This window comes from Struthio camelus, chromosome 3 (assembly GCF_040807025.1).
Source record: "Struthio camelus isolate bStrCam1 chromosome 3, bStrCam1.hap1, whole genome shotgun sequence".
Taxonomy (NCBI): domain Eukaryota; kingdom Metazoa; phylum Chordata; class Aves; order Struthioniformes; family Struthionidae; genus Struthio; species Struthio camelus.
The window spans coordinates 102,911,883-102,928,691 of record NC_090944.1 but is presented as its reverse complement, the minus strand read 5'-3'; the positions used below and the strand labels follow the sequence as shown (position 1 = coordinate 102,928,691).

General features: G+C 37.9%; 1 protein-coding gene across 14 annotated transcripts in view; it reads right to left on the bottom strand.

Annotated features, from left to right (window-relative positions):
* The window catches only part of BIRC6 (baculoviral IAP repeat containing 6), a 200,294-nt gene that overhangs the window by 28,569 nt on the left and 154,916 nt on the right, over window positions 1-16,809 (bottom strand). For all 14 annotated transcript variants that reach the window (XM_068939394.1, XM_068939391.1, XM_068939399.1 and 11 more), the window contains one exon: window positions 286-496. In XM_068939394.1, the coding sequence (XP_068795495.1) occupies window positions 286-496 (211 nt within the window). The remainder of the gene's footprint in view (window positions 1-285; window positions 497-16,809) is intronic.

The following is a 16,809-nucleotide window of genomic DNA, read 5'->3' as shown; positions in this document are numbered from 1 at the left end:
GATTTTTGAGCAGCACTCCTCTTCTGATCAGTGGGCAATTACTGATGAAGTGAGAGAGTATTCAAATCTACCAGCCTGTGTCATAAAAAATTCCTAGTAAGTAGTATAATACAACAGAATACATGAATACTAAACATAGACCTAGATCAAACATGGTACACTCTCACTCTGCATTGCAGTACCAGTTCAGATAAATATCTGAATCTTCTTTCACTTCTCTATCCAAAATACGTACGTACAAAATACATTTCAAAGAAAAGTTAAAGGGCTGATAAAAGTCATTACCTCAGTCGGTTGGTATAGGTATCTACACAGGTCTTCATTTTAGCCAGCAAAGTCCCAACAGAAGCTTGTGATTCCAACTGTTCTTCTTCTTCTTCGCTATTTTCTCCAGACAGAGGAAGCAGTAATGGTACCATAGATGTGCAAGATGCAATAGCACGGAGTAATTCTAGCAGGGCTCGGTAGAGGGGAACGTGTCGGGCCATATCCAAAACTAAGAGAAAAATAGTTTACAAAAATTATTAAAATGAAAAAACCTTCCAGTTTCATTCTAGATGTTTTTAATAAAAAGGTTAATTTCAATAATTAATAAAATTAATATGAATATAAAATATTAAATACATTTGATTATAAAATGCAGTATTTAACATTAGCAATTCATAATTTGTTTTAATGGACTGGAATGAGAGTTCTTTGTCCAGAATACACTGGGTAAGATTCCTGGAAAACAAAAGTTATCAAAAAAATGCAAAAGGATCAAAGATAAAGTGCTATCAAGTACACAGTAGGATTACCACGTTATATATTAGTTTCTAGTGGCTTAATACACTACCCTGGCTCAAGCTGAATGTTAAGAGTAATCGCAAACAAGTATCTGTGGGGAAAAATTCCAACCTTTTACTAAAAAACAAAGTCAACCATATGGTACAGCAGTGTTGCATTTGCTGATTCTAATGGCATAAACACGAACAAACAAAGACTTAAAAAAATATAACCTGCTTTATTTATAGCCATCCTCTCCTTTGGGAAAAGTGGTCTACATTATCGCAGGAATACTTACGGTCAAGAAATAAACGTAGTTATCTACTAAGAAGTTTGGCTTTTTTTTTTTTTTTTAAGCTTTTCCCCTTTTCATAGAGAAAGTTAGTAGCATTTTAAATACCATTGAAAAACTGCACACGAAGGCTCTGAAGACACATCTTTTATCTGCATATGCATGTTCACAAAACAGTACAGAAGAATTCAGACCAGGCAGTCAAGGCTGAGAGTGATGTGTACTTATGACAGAAGCTACTGTGGGTAACATATAGATCATCCATTCCCCTGACTAGTAAAGAAGTGTGAAGAATTCAGATACGATTCTAATAGATTCTCTATCACCACATCCTTTATTTTTCCTTTCCACTTGCTTAGGTCAAGTTCGTAATGGGTGTCATTTCAACAGACTTTATGTCATTATAGAAATCCTGAAAATGCAGCAATACACAGATACTTTCACACAGCTGTTTCCTCTGTCCCTAGGACATACTATTTTTAACCTAACTGCACAAAAAAACCCATTGCTCTAATTCAAAATATTTACAAATGACTGAGTTTATGATAAAATAAATTTCCGCTCTTTCCAGTAAAAATATTAACTGACAACTCGCATTAGGACAGAACGAAGCATAGAAGAACACTTTAATGTTTCATTTAGCACATCTAACCCTCCAAGCTAAAGCACATCAGAAACTTTCACCTCCCATTACCAATCCCTTGGCTCTAAATATAGCAGGACAGGACAGCATAAACACCCAACCAAAATTTAATAAATAAGTTTATCCAGGTTTAAAGGCGGATCTAACTCTGTAAAGAGTTCTTTATTCAGCAGCTTCTCATTCATATTTTGAAACCCTTACAACAGCACAAGCTCATAACTGGACAAAATTTTGCTGCGTTAAATACAAAGATAGTCTTACTGAAACAAAGCATTAGCCTGTCAGTTCTGTATCACAGCTCCAAAAATATCTTATGTTGAATTATTCTATATATTTAAAACAAATCCCACTTTGAACTGAAACACTGGCATTTAAGAATCATAGAACAGAATCACAGAGTGGTTGAGGTTGGAAGGGACCTCTGGAGATCCAGTCCAACCCCCCTGCTCAAGCAGGGTCCTCTAGAGCACGTCGTCCAGGATTGTGTCCAGACGGCTTCTGAACATCTCCAGGGAAGGAGACTCCACTACCTCTCTGGGCTACCTGTGCCAGTGCTTTGTCACCCTCACAGGAAAGAAGTTTTTCCTCATGTTCAGATGGAACTGCCTGTGTTTCAGTTTGTGCCCGTTGCCTCTTGTCCTGTCACTGGGCGCTGCTGAGAAGAGCCTGGCCCCCTCCTCTTGACACCCTCCCTTCAGATAGTTGATCAGATCCCCCCTCAGCCTTCTCTTCTCCAGGCTGAACAGTCCTAGCTCCCTCAGCCCTTCCTCGTATTATCTGTCATTTTGTTCAAGTCATTTTATTTACCCATTTTCAAGTATATTTTTGTATTCATTCCATATGCTCAACATCTATTCCCCAGTGAAGGAGCGCCCAGGGAAAAATCCTCACACTCTGTAAAACAGCTGTAAAAGAAACAAGAATACATCTGATAATGCGTGAAATGTTAGTGCATCTAGGCTCCTGGGAATTACAAAACAAAAAAACAACAACAAAAAAAGGGTGTGTGGAAACGGAGACAATGGCTTTTTGTTATGAAGGCAATTAACGAAGGAGAGATATATCCTCTTGCATAGCGACATCATTTTACACCTGGAAAGCTTTTTGTTTGTTTGCTTTTCTTAAATATACCGATAAAACTTTCACGAGACCAGAACAGATCATTCCAATTATTTCAAAACTTGCTTGTTTTCTCCTTCGCTGAATGGATAGTTAAATTTCAAAATAATTGTTCTGAGGGAGGCTGAACTGACAACCTTAAATGGATATTTGTTCAGCAATAAAAGACAGAATTTTTAGCAGATTCAACTAACTTACACTGCTTTGCAATTGTTCCCATGTGAAATAAATGAAATGTGTTCACTTTGTTTTAATTTAAACAATCTACTTTCAGGGAACAAATACTGATTTATTTTACCGTAATGCTTTGTCATTGTTTTTAAAACTCACTTCCTTGATACCATCATGTGTCTTATATTATTTCTGTCCAAGGCTTTCATTATAGTTATTAAGGATTATGATCCATACAATTCACTCTAAAGCAAAGCAAAAGAAAAAAAAAAAGAGGAAGAAACTTGTATCTTTTCTTATACGACTAGATATGAGGATATAAGAATCAGAAAAACTTTCTGTAAAGAACTCAAAATAGCAAACTACTCTTATTACCTTTATTGGTAGTTCATCTATTCCTTGTGAACTCCTTCAATTTTTAAATTAAAGTGAATGCTAAACTCACTGCAATCTATACTTAATGCAGATACATTTCTATATTCTGAAATAGGGTAACAAGCCTTGAGCATTTTGTCTATATATTTACTTGTAATTAGACTTTTCAAATTAGATAACGATCAAAATTTTTAAGATGCTATGTTTAAACCACTAGGACTAAACAATACTCCTTTGTAAAATAACTGCAACATTGGCCCAGCCCAGATCCGCCATTTGCTTATCTGTCCACCTCTGCGTAGTCTGGGCGGCTGCAGCTACAGATGTCCTAACAGAAACCTTACTGGACTGATCTACAGGCTTGGAAAGTACAGCTGCGTTTGAACTACAGTCTGCATGTCAAGGCTGTGTTTACTGCTTTTAGTGTTTGCAGCACGTTTAGTCAGGATTTACAAGGTACAAGTCTTTCATTTGGGAACCACTAGGCACATATTTGGGGAGGTATAGAAGTATAAATGATACAGATCTGTGAAAAAAATATTTAGATTCTGTAATTAAGCCCTTCATAAGAATCAGATTAACATACTAGAAACTTGTAGGAAAATATAAAATGCAGACCTGTAAATTAATGAATTAAAGAATCTTATTTCCATCAAACAGCAGTAACAGAAGCTTTGGACTGTCATCCTTAAATTCAAGTATGTTACAACAGCTAAGATACAAGCAATTTTAAGCCAAAATAAACATCAAATAGAAACAAACACTTTTGCCTACAGAAGAACCATAATTTGGATAGTATTAGTACATCTTTACTGTGTCAGAGAGTTATTTTTATATGAATACTTTGGCTTTATAAGATGATACTAAGAACATTTGATTTATGTGGGCATACACATGAGCACACTAAACTCCAAATATAAAGCATTCCTAAGAAAATGAAAACAGAGATTAAAATTCTTGGCTTTGCACTGAGTGACAGATGGATACGTTATCCAGGATTCTCTCTTATCCCAGAGTCAAAAAAATGTTATTAAACAGTCACAAATGGGTGTTCCGTACAGCTGCCTCCAGGTGTTCCCAGACTCCCACACTGAGTACGGCTGGACAGTCCTGTTCCACACAGAAATTGTGCCGTCTTTCACACCTGTTAATTTTAGTGCTTTCTACACTCTCTGTTCTGGAGTGGTGGGGAATTGCAGGGGTAATCGTACAACCCTGAAGAGCGTGAAGCAGTTCAGAAGCTCCACCTTGTTGCCTCTCAAATGTAACTGCTGCCAGAGACAGCTTATCTGAACTTCTGCTGTTTCCTGAGCAGTTCTTCAAATTACTACAAAATGCTGCCCATTTACATCAAAGCAGAGGTAGAGATTAAAATATTTTACTACTAGACTAAAAGTAGTTATTTCTTTTTTTTTTTTTTTTGTCCTGCTGCCTTGCCTGCCTTAAACAGGACTGGCAGAACAGCTGCCTGGTGACAATAGTGTCGCCTCAGAAAAAGCGCCAAAAAACCAGTACCTGGAACATGGCTTTTACAACACCTGATACAGCCTGCTTTACACACCAGCTTCCTAAGCATTTCTCAACTTGCCTTCAGGAGACACACATTAAGGCCTCATCTTTTGGTTATACCAATAGTCAACCAGTCGACCAGCAGAGCACCAGGTAAAACCCTGCTGCACTCCTGCATGGGAGCATGAGGCTGCAGGAGGGGAGGGCATCCGGCTCTTGCCGGAGGCTGGGACAGGGCTGTGAACTGACACCTCCCTGGCCAGGGCAAGCAGTGCAGGAGAGCAGTGGGACAACAACCACGCGTGGTGGGCAGCGAGGCAACACTGCGCAGCAGTGGTCTTGAAGGTTGGAATCACGGTGCTATGACAAACACCTGATTGCAGGGAATGTTACACCAGCATCTTCATTACCAGAGCTGTTTAATCAACTGCAACAATTAGCAGAACAGCTCTAGAAGGAAGAATGGGCATGTCCAAAAACACCACCTGTCTTATCTTCTGTGATATTTAACAACTAAGTTTACTGCAGCCTTTCTGGACAATAGGCAGCATGCGTGCTCAAAATTCACACCAAGAAAACTCTGCAAGTCTAAATTTATTTTGCTGCATTTCCGAAAAGCCGAAATCTCACTAAGGTCAGTGCCATTTACCGAGATAGACAGGGATGATAGGTGAGTAACAAAATTCATGTTTCATTGGGGTAAGGTCTATCCCTTCCTCCCACTTTGAATAAAGGTCAAGCGTCACTGGAATCGATATCATGCAGTTAACCTCCTGCAGCAGCGTTTGCAACTTACATAGACACAAGTCTACGGGGGGGGGGGGGGGGGGGGGGGGGGGGAAGCATTTTATAAAACTAGGTCTCCTAGCAATGGGCAGTTCTGATCTGGGGGGGGAGAGAAGAGGAGTCTCTTTCAGGAACTGCTGAGCCTCCATCTTTTGAAAATTGCTTCCCCCGCCAAATGCCTAGACCCAGGTCATGAGATATTAAAACATTAAATTACATTTTTGAAAACTTATAGCCACAGCCTAGTTATTCCTGGGGAATAACTGATTAACATTCAAAGGCTCTGTGTCTGATTTCAAAATATTTCCATCACTTTCCACATATATATTTATTTATCACCAACATGTTTCCATGTATTCATTTCTTAAAAAGACCTCAGACTATCTACACGCAAGCATAGTCTTAATATAATGGGAAAGCATATGAGGGCAAATAGTTTAACAGAATCAAGGTATCACCTCAAATTGCATATATAACAAGGTAATGTCCCAACTCAGTCTGATATTCTTTTGCTTTCTTTTAATATTCTACAATAGTTGAATGAAGAATAGCCAATCCTAATGGCTCATTAAATAGATAATACTGAATAGCAGTAAATTTTTTTTTGCAATTCATTTAACGTTCTCAAATTAACTGGGTATGAATAAGAATATAAAACTTATTACCATGGCAAGGTATATATATTTAAAACATATTACAAAGGATATGAACATTTATTTAGAAATAAAGGAAACTGTCTTAACTTAGCACACCCCATTATTTCCCCAAATCTTCACATTTTACAGAAAATTAAAGAAACAGAGAAAAATGTTTTGTGAGAAAATGAGGAAGAGTTTTATCCTGCTTTACTTGCATGTAAAGTGAAGGCATTCTCCTAGTGGTTTGCACTGTGATCAACCTAGGAATTCCTACGCAAACAGCTTACAACCTACACGGGAAATGAGACAAACCAGACACTTGAGACAAAGAGATATTTAAAGTAGATCACACCACCAGTTGCATACTCCCCTTGTTTTTGTACTATAAGAAAACCTGTACTTAGATGTGCTCAATCTGTCTCCTGCACATCATTTCTCATGTGCTAGACTTGCATCATTTCAGGCCTTTTTTTCCCTAGAATTTCAGTCATTTCAGAGTCCCATGAAAGCATGGCTTATTCAATCTATTTTTAGCTATGCGCAATTTCTTTGTACTTCCAAACAACATACGTGACACACTGCCTTTGGGAGGGGAAACAATGGTGCAATGGCAGCAACATCAGAAGCCATCACTGGAAACCCTTCTTAAACTATAGCCATTGTCTTTGTTTTCCCAAACAGAGCTGCCACTGCAAGCATGAGAGGGAATGTCGTGCGTAGACAATTAAAAGGAAACAACCATAAAGGGAAAGGCATTCTTAGACATAGTCTTACTCCACAGATAGAGCCAAGCATTAGGGTTAGACAGGGCGTTTCCCAAGGGGCCATACTTCTCCTGCTTTTTCATTCCTCAGCCTCCCTTTCTTCACTGCAACTTTCCAAACGTATGATCTAGGAACGCAGTCCACACTGCAGGCTACAGTGTCAGTTCCAAATACGTCATGCTCTATTGCTTCTTGATTTTCTGTTTCACAGTCGACCCAGGGCAAGCCGCTCTTATAATAGGGCCTAATTAACACCCTATGTTCTGCTATGTTTTGACAGAAAACAAAATGCCTACAGAATACTTTAAAATGAGGTATCTTTAGGAAAACATTAGCCTTAGGGTAAAAATAAAACAAACCTTTCTAAACATTGTCATCTTGTAATCTTTATATTTAGCTTGACTTTTCCCTTACTTTTCTTTATAAGAATGACATGAGCATTTTCACAGTACAGTTCTGAATGTCAAAATAAAAAGGCATCAGAAAAGATTAGACCCTTGCATAATGAAGAATGATGAAACAGAAGAAATACGAAAAGATGTCTCTTATCTAGTCAACTGGAGAGAAAGAAAGATGGTCCACATGGAATAGATGGCAATGGTAAGAAAGGGAAGAGCTACCTCCTCTGAAACTTAAGGAAGGAAGAGATTATTATTGTCTGTGGGATAAGGAAAGGCTAAGCCTCATTTTGGACACCTTCGTATAGCCCCATGACTTCAAATCCTGGGCCAGGGCAGAGTAAAACAATGCAAGAAAGGTGTGAATCTTAATTGTACACGTACAATGTCAAGCTCCAGGTTATTATTATTCAGGCTTACAGCCTCAAAATCTTGCTCCTCTGACATAAGCACTGGACTCATTAACAGTCAAAAAAAAAAATTAGCTCAAATGGCAGAAAAGTGAACAAGAACAAACCAGAAAATACTTAGTGGCATTAAGTACATTAGTACAGCTTCAACTCGAACACCATGGGCATTTTGCCCTGTCTCAAAAGACAGGGCAGAACTGGAAAAGGTGCAAGCCAAAGGGGAGGAGAACGACCGAGCGTATGGAATGGCTTTTGTACCATCTAAAAATGAAGTAAATGAAGACTTTGCAGCCTCAGAGACTAATGGAATATATGATAAAGTTTATGAGTGGTAAAGAGAAAGTGAACAGAATATGACTGATGACTGTATCTTCCATTAAAAGAACTAGGCGCACCATTAGAAGAACTAGTGCCAATTGGGGATGAACAGATGGGTATATTACACAGCACATCACTGTTAAGCTACAGAAGTGCGTACCACTGAATGCTGTGACGGAGGATATTGTCACGGTTTCCAAAGGAACCGGGTATTTCACGCAAAAAGATGCCATCAAGCAGTAACAAAAGTGGAGACATTATCTCCCACTACGTACCAGGCATACCAGGGCAGCTCCTCTATGCCTGCTCCAGTCCCCTAGGCATCTGTTATTTTCCGCTGACATTGACATTAGCCACAAAATTGCAATATAAAAGGAAAATCATGTACTTCAATTATAGAGGCAAAAATGCATTGCTCAAGTTAGCTAGTCAATCATTCTGAGTTACAGTAATAACATGGTACAAGGGAGTAGACCATCGTTCTTAACTATTCGTGGCTCATCTATTTTTAAGGAATATTCGATTTTAGTGTGGCTAGGCATTTTTAGGAAAAGGTATTGTTTATGAGTAAAGCTGAACACCACCACTTAATGAAAAACTTGTCACAAACACACCTGTGAACTCAGAAAAATCTCTGTCAGGAAAAACAGGCAGCAGTATTTTATTAAGGCAGTTTAGTACCGTTGAGTAAACGGACAGAGTTTCATGTGTTTTGAAGAGACAGGAAAAAGAAAATCAAATGATGTAAGAGATACAAAAGACAAAAACTGGGCTTTTGAAGCATGAGGGACTAAAAGCATGTAGATCACACGGATATTACTATGTCCCATGGTATGCTGTATTCCCTGATAATAGAATCCAATAAAGAAATCATTGTCTGCCACTAAATAATGCTCCAAATAATCTTGAAAAGGTTATCAGGTAATAAATAAATGCTTCTGAGAGTCTATAGAGCCATCTAACATAGGGTGGGGAGAAAATCAAGAAGCATTACTGAAAAAAGCAGCATTCTAGAATCAGTGTTTATTTTTTTAAATGATTTTGCATGCATCAGTGTAGAAGCCATGTGAACAGAGTACAACACAGAGGAAGTTCATACTGCCACACAATCCAACCCCACTGCCCCTTTCAAGAATCCCTCCTCCCAGTGATCACTAGTTTTATACCGTATCAGCTCTTAAACCAACGTAATATAACGAAATGCAATTAGAAGAAGAATGAAGCTATATTCAGAAGATGCTGGTATCCAAATCAAGAAAACAGGCGTAAACAAACATGTATTAACTGTCAATATAAAGCTATAGGATAGCCTTATGTTATCCAATAAATATACAACAATACTTTTAAAAAATGGAATTCAGAGTGTATGACAAAAGGATCTGAAATAGTTTCTTGCTTCTTGATCAGAGAACAAAAAAAGTCATTAATATATCTCTACTATGGCATTTAATAAAATAAAAATGACCAATACTTTCTACTTCAAGTAGATGTAATGAAATAAATTTAATAACAAATGTAAGTTAAAGTGTCAAATTACGCTTCCACTTAACCAAGACAATAACAAATATTTTCAGTACATGAAAAGTTATATAGGTTTATTTGAATATTCTGTGCACAAAACCTTTCTTGAAAGAAAAAAAAAAAATCACTTCCAAGCTCGCCTACCACCCCATGTTAAGTATGTTTGCATCCTGATGTGATTCAATTCCTAAATTTACACAGTAATTGTATTTGTTGGTATATTCATTTACTACAAGCTCAGAGTAGGACATTCGAAGCTTGCTAGCAGAATATAAAATACATATACACCTGCTTTTGAATCCCTGAATTGTGAAGTTAAACAGGATTACTGAGGTCCAGTCTCAAGAGCTGGCACTTCACAAACAATGAAAGGAAAGGTATCGCTGCTTCAAGACCTTTTTTGAGGATTTTCAAGAAAGACAATCTTGCTTTCATCATCTCAGCACTGGGGGAGAGGAAAATGATTTCATGATTTTTGGAAGAGGGGTGGGCAGGCAGCCACCTCGAAAAGATCTTCTAACTGTTTAGGCCATCAACAGAGGACACCAAGATTACTATTGAATCTTTCATTACATGCAGTTTACATGCAGTTACTGTGCCTTACAGCAAACTTTCAGTAGATGTGGCCGTACCTACAAGATAATGCCCTCAGATGAAAGAAAGGAGACTACTTTCTGACTCTCATTGTGCCTTAAATATCCAATTATTTGACTTGGCCAAGGTGGAGAGCCTCTGTGCATACACATAACAGAACCTTTGCTACTTCAGTAGATTTTCTAGAGAATACTTGATCATTCAAATACCACGATAGCCTTTTGGTAGACCGGTGAAATGCAGCCAACTGGAGAGAAAATTGAAGCCTAATAGAAAGGTCATGGTCTATATTCACTGCTTATTAGGACTGCCTGTGTGTGCAAATAGGGATGAGGTGATAAATTCACAAACCAGTTTAACTGAGCTTCACATATGATGAGGAGAATCATCTCCACACCCCACATCTGTGGAATAAAAGAACTTGCATCTTCCACGCAAACTTCATGCTGGTTCTTACACCACTTTAATAGATTATGCTCTAACTTGGGGTTAGATAGCAATATTACTTTGAACTTGACCTCTAGAGAGGACAAGAGGATATGAATACTACTAAAAAAAAAAACAAGAGCTTTTGTGTTGAAATAAGCTACCACAGCTTAATCCTCTTCCTAGACGAACTCCTTCAGCCAGAGATCTTTTTCCTTCGACTTGTAGTCAATACTATGAGCTCTCTTACAGAGAATAATAATGTAACAGGAAATACTATGAATGAGAAGTTTCTGTATATGAATATGGGAAGTGCCGGGTGTACAGTATTTTTAAAAGGAAGTCTTAATTTCTCCTTTAAAAGTCTGAATTTGTTTGCAGTGTGTGGTGCTGGACAGCAGTCTATTCCAGATACCCATCATTGATATTCTCAACCCTGATTACCAAGTCTACATGGAGACACTTGAGAGGTACAGTCTAACTAAAATAAAATTAATAAAAATGGGAGGCCCAGTAAATTTTACTCTGGAAAATTTGAAAGATGCAATATGCTATCTCAAATTTTAAATGGCCGGTAGAATGTCTTTAACAATTACTTTCAGAGGGAAAAACAGTTTAGCACCTACAGACTCTTCATCTCCTACAAGCAGGGATATAGCTACCAATTCTGGCTTTCTGTTAATGAAGTGAAAAAAGAACCTCTGGATGAAACACACACAGATCTCAGCAATGAGAAAAGATGGATCAGAAAAGCTTAGGGATAGGCTCTCTCCACTCCAAACGTGGCAGACGTTTTACTGCTGTATGCCTTCACCAATCACATCAGTGACCTTTATGTTTTTCTGTAAATTACACAGCCTGTACTTTTTATTTCTCAAGTGAATAACTCAAAAAAAAAAATCCTAACCAACAAACCAAAAAAACAACAAAAAAAATGCAGTAACGTACACCTCACATATGATTTGTTAGCTTCTACACATCCTTGTACCAGGGAACAGCATCTAACTGTGCTTCCCCTCAAAGCTTACTAAAACAAATAACTCATCTGTGAAGATGAGTTGTTCTTCTGCAAGAAGGTAAACACTGCAGTTTACTTGCCTTTTACATAAAATATATTACAAAGATAAATGTAAGGCAACAAGGTCTGTCAGGAAGGACTACCTCAAGTCAGTACTGCAAGAGTCATGCTTAAGCAGATCCAAAATGGGGTAGCAGAAAAATTATAGGTTCTTGGCAGGTAGATGCAGATACCTAAGCGGTCTGATACTCATGCTTTCAAGGCAGTCATACAATCCTGTAATTAACGAAGTCCAGAACTTTATCGTGGTCTCCAGATGAGAAAGCAGCCTTGTTTACTTGTGCTTTCAGGACTGCCCTTCAGGGGTTTAGCTATCATTTGGCGGGGGGTGGGGGTGTAATTTAAGGCTTACACTTAAAAAATAAATAAATAAATAAAATAAAATAGTTCTCTATTCCAAGCAATTGTTTTTCTGAGAAGTACTCTGCAGAAGTACACAGGACAAAGAAGATATGGGTGGGCAGCAGTAGGAAGAACAGGAGGAGATGTGAGAAGCCCCACAGAAATACAGCCTTTATCCCTCCTGTTTCTCAGCTGAAAATCTTCTGATTACCTTCCCCACAAAATCTCCTTCCTTATGGAAAATCTAGTGTGTACATCATTCATTGTGATCAGGAAGCATACTCAGAGGTTGCCACTTAGTCTGAAGTATGCTCTGTACATGCAGCAGCAAAAACCACCACCAGTTGTTTTAAGCAATGAAGACCTCTCCTGTCAATGGCTTTACGTTTATATGCCACTTAAAAAACAGTGTATGGTACAGTACACAAAAAGATAAAGATTGAGGCAGAGGTTATAACCTTTCAGTAATCTTTGCTAAATAATAATTTATTGAAAAAAATATTTGCATTAGCTCTTTGAAATAAACTTTAAAAGAAATATCTGCAAACGGCTTATATCTGACATGCAATCTATTACCCATTTACCAAGCAAATCAATCTATCCAAGATGCTTTGTGCTAGATAACTAAGTTTTTAATTCTCAAAGATCTCAATTCCACGATGTTTAATACATACTTCAGAATGTAAGTTACAATAATGAGTTCCTGCAACACTGCACAGTTAGAATACAAATTTACAATTTTTCATTCATAAGTTTTTGACCTTATTAACTGCTCAAAAGGATAATCAGTTTTGGCATTTTTGAAAAATTCCAATAATAAAATTCTACTCTACCAGCACTATCTGCCAGGAAACGGTCTGATACCATAAATGATTTGAAAATGTACATATATATAAACACATATTCATACTCTTTTGCAACACAAAGTTAGAGATTTCATGGGAGGCAAGAGTTTCATACTTTCCAAAACTCCTTTCAAAAGATGACAAATCAGAGAGAACAAATGTGGTAAAACACAGAGATGCTGGCAATTTCTAGGTTAGGGGGTGGCGGTGTTTTGTTTTAAGAGCAGTCATCTGGGAACTCACAGGGACAACGTTTGTTCTTTCTCACAAGCAAAGGATGTTTTAAGTGCCTTGGAGAAAGCTGAACTTGTTTTAGTCCTGTTGTTCTCTGAGAGCCACTTTCCTGGATCAATTAACGCGTCTCTGCTTCCCTCTGCTTGCTCGGTAAGGAATCCAATATTCAGTTAACAGAATTCCCCAATGCAAGAAAATTTATGAACTATGACAGCTCAATAATTTGATACTTTGATACTGATTTGATAATTTGTTACTGATCACTCTTTAAAGGTACAGTACCCACACAGGAGATTCTTTTTGACACCAGTGAAGAAGAGCAAATGAAGACTGCCCCTTGTCCTATGTGAGATTGGAGACTGAAGAAGAGAGAGAAAAAAACGTTGTATTTTTTCCAACTTTCCATTCCACCATGTTCAGGTCAAACACAGTTGGGGCTGAAATGCAACCTCCAGCTCAGGGATCTGCATCACTGTCATCGAACCCTGAGTGGGTCCAGTTCATCAGGACAGCAATTAAAATAGTTCTCTTAAAACCAAAATAGGATATGTCACTGCTACACTCTCCAAAGGCAGGTTGGTTCAGCTTTTCCCCCAAACCGCTGCTCAACTGTCATAAACCTGCCACATTTCTTGATAAAATGTATTCTGACCATAGTTATGGCATAGTTATAAAGCAGTGGTAATCTTGACTGGTGCTAAGAGAAGCTGATACCAAAAAGAGCGTGTAGCACAAGAACTGGTATTACTACCAGTGCCAAACTATTTTGGGCGGCATTTATAAAGCTCTAACCGATTTCTGAATACAGAGCTATTTTAAAGCACAGGTATGAGACTCAGGCAGGTGAACTTCTCGTGAGTGAAGACTGACAAGCTGGAACAAACTAGAGGAATTTCTGAGATTAGTTCTGAGAGAATCCTGGATTTTTCCAAGGATATTCTGGATCAGCAACTAAGTTACAAAATGAGACAAAACAGACAATAGCCAAAAGGCTCTGAAGCTCCTCAATCAGCAGGAAAATTACTACAGGATGTAGACCCATAAGTTGAAGTGTTAAAAACATCAATTTCAATGCTGAGGTGAAACACTTGAAAGGGATGAGTGAGAATGGCAAGAAACATAAAAGTAATTATGCTGCTGCTGCTGAAGGATGCTTTTTGCTTTGGAACCTTCTTTCACAGATCTGAATTCTTCCTCTTTTCTCAGTAGAGGAATAAATAAAGACTTTGAAACCTGGCTCAAATTGACCGTGTCCATCACTGTTGACTGAGGGTCATCACATTCCTTCTCTACCATAAAAAATAGGCTGACAGCCCCTAGAAACAAAACAGTAGCTCTGTTTAGCTCTCAGAAGTAAAAAACAAGGAAAGAAGGGGTGCAAGGAGGAAGGGGCATGGATATTCACATCCTCTCACTCAGGCTAAGCCAGCTAGTTCATCTCAATTCGTGCATGCTACTACTGCATTTCTCAGCAGATACAGCTTTGCTTTGTTATTCTGCAATTTAAACAGAAAAACTGTCAGATCTCATAAAGGGAGGTTCATGGAGGCCATCAAAGAAGAAAACAAGATAACTCATAGAATACTTACAAGATGCATTTGCTACTACATTTCAAGTAGTTTTCTGCGTCTTACAGAAAATGCAGAACAATTATAAGGGAAAATGATCTTCATTGATAAATGATGTATGAATAATCTTTTGGATTTCATTATAGCATTTTATCCTAAATAGATTTCCAAGTCTAGAGAGCTCTTAAGCTTTTCTTTCCACTTTTTTCCTTCATATGTTTCTTTACGTTCTGCTTTAACTTGCACACTTCATGCAACCTTTTTCAGGGCACTTACTATCTGCAGGTGCAAGCCGTATCTTACTCAAAACACACAATTATACTAATCCACAAAAATGCGTGTGGAAAAAAAGAAAATGTACACCTTGTTTAACAGTATTTGTTACTTTCGTAAATATGATGTTACAGCTGTAACATAGTACCCAAAGCAGTAGCATATAGCAGGATAATGATCTAAAGATCAAGATTGTACTTTTTCAAATTTATACCACAGATTCTTTACAAGATAGCCTAGTAACTCCATCTTGAAGTATGGATACTTTTAAAATATAACATTTGTATTGCCTAAGATCTACTCCTATGCAGTACAAACGCTCAAACATCAGCCATAACAAATAGAATGACCTCTAAACAACAGAATTTACTGTGCCCTTGGGATGCTACATAAATCAGGTGTCAATGAGTTGCCAAAGTCTTACTAAGTGCTTAAAAGCTTTGCCTTGATGGAAGTAACAGAATTAAATTTAGAACATTTCTGTATACTAATGTCCAAACCCAAAACATACATAATCACCTACCTTGTTCATTCCAGAATATATTTTTTTTAATTACTGGCTCATACAAAATGCAATTCCAGACTCTGATGCTATTTTATGCAAAGATAAAATATTTCTCCACCTTTCCAAATATCAAGTATTATACATAAATCAAGTTATTTTCAATTACTCACTTTAGTCATACTGGGGACGTATTGTAGCCATAAGGAAGTTATTCATAAATACCAGCTTTTACCAAACAAGGTTAAACTCCGTAAGTTTCCACTATAACCAAGAAATGTTAAGCCTGTCAGGTTTTTTTTTTTTTCCACACAGCAACTCTTTGACAGTACTGACAGCTTAAGCAGCTGGTGTCCCTTCTCTCTTGCTCCTGTGTCAGGTGTTTATTTCACCCGGGTCTGTTTTCCAAACCAGTTCACCGCACGTCCCTGCAGACGTGCACAGTGATACAGCAGAAGGACAGGAAAGGGAGAAAACGCCATTGAACTGAGGTCCACACCAACTGCTGGATCTGAATCAAGGGCTGTAGGAGCCGCTGGTCCCTCCACTGAGCACAGAGGGAGCCCAGAGAGATGTGCTGGTTCCCAGGGTTCGAGTTAGGCACTGCCTCCTCAGTTCCCCTACAACTGTTCTAACGCAAAGCTGCTACGAGAGCTCAACCACAGCAATAATCACGATGAGAGAGTCATCTGCTGCTCTTTTTGGATACCTCTTGATTAGCTGGTGGAGCTGATGAATTTACTTTACTGTCACCATTTCTACTTCACAATATTGCAAGAAATTCTTCTGCTGACCTTGAAACCTTTCCTACCAGATTGTGTTAAACTGACAAAGTGACAGATTCTTACCATCCAAAAACCTTATTCATCTTTAAATAAAGATGCACGTTAAACTTTTTCTCTCCTTCTATAAAGGAAAGAATTCAGTTTCTAACATGTGAGAAATAACGTAGTACAAGCGTTTGAGGACTGCATTATTATTGGATACTCTCAGTGATGTGAATGATTAGACTACATGAGTGGAAAAAATTTCCTCTTGCTCCCCCATCCCATCTTTACAGCTCTACATGGATCCAAACTGATACAGAAATACATTCAAGATGCAGAAAGAGAAAACAATCAAAGAACAACTGAAGTAGTAGCAGCCTTTTCAGAATAAAAGAATATAAAGAAAGTCCATACACATATATTAGAAAACACTTTTAAGGGAGATATGCCAGAGATTTAAACCAATTGTTA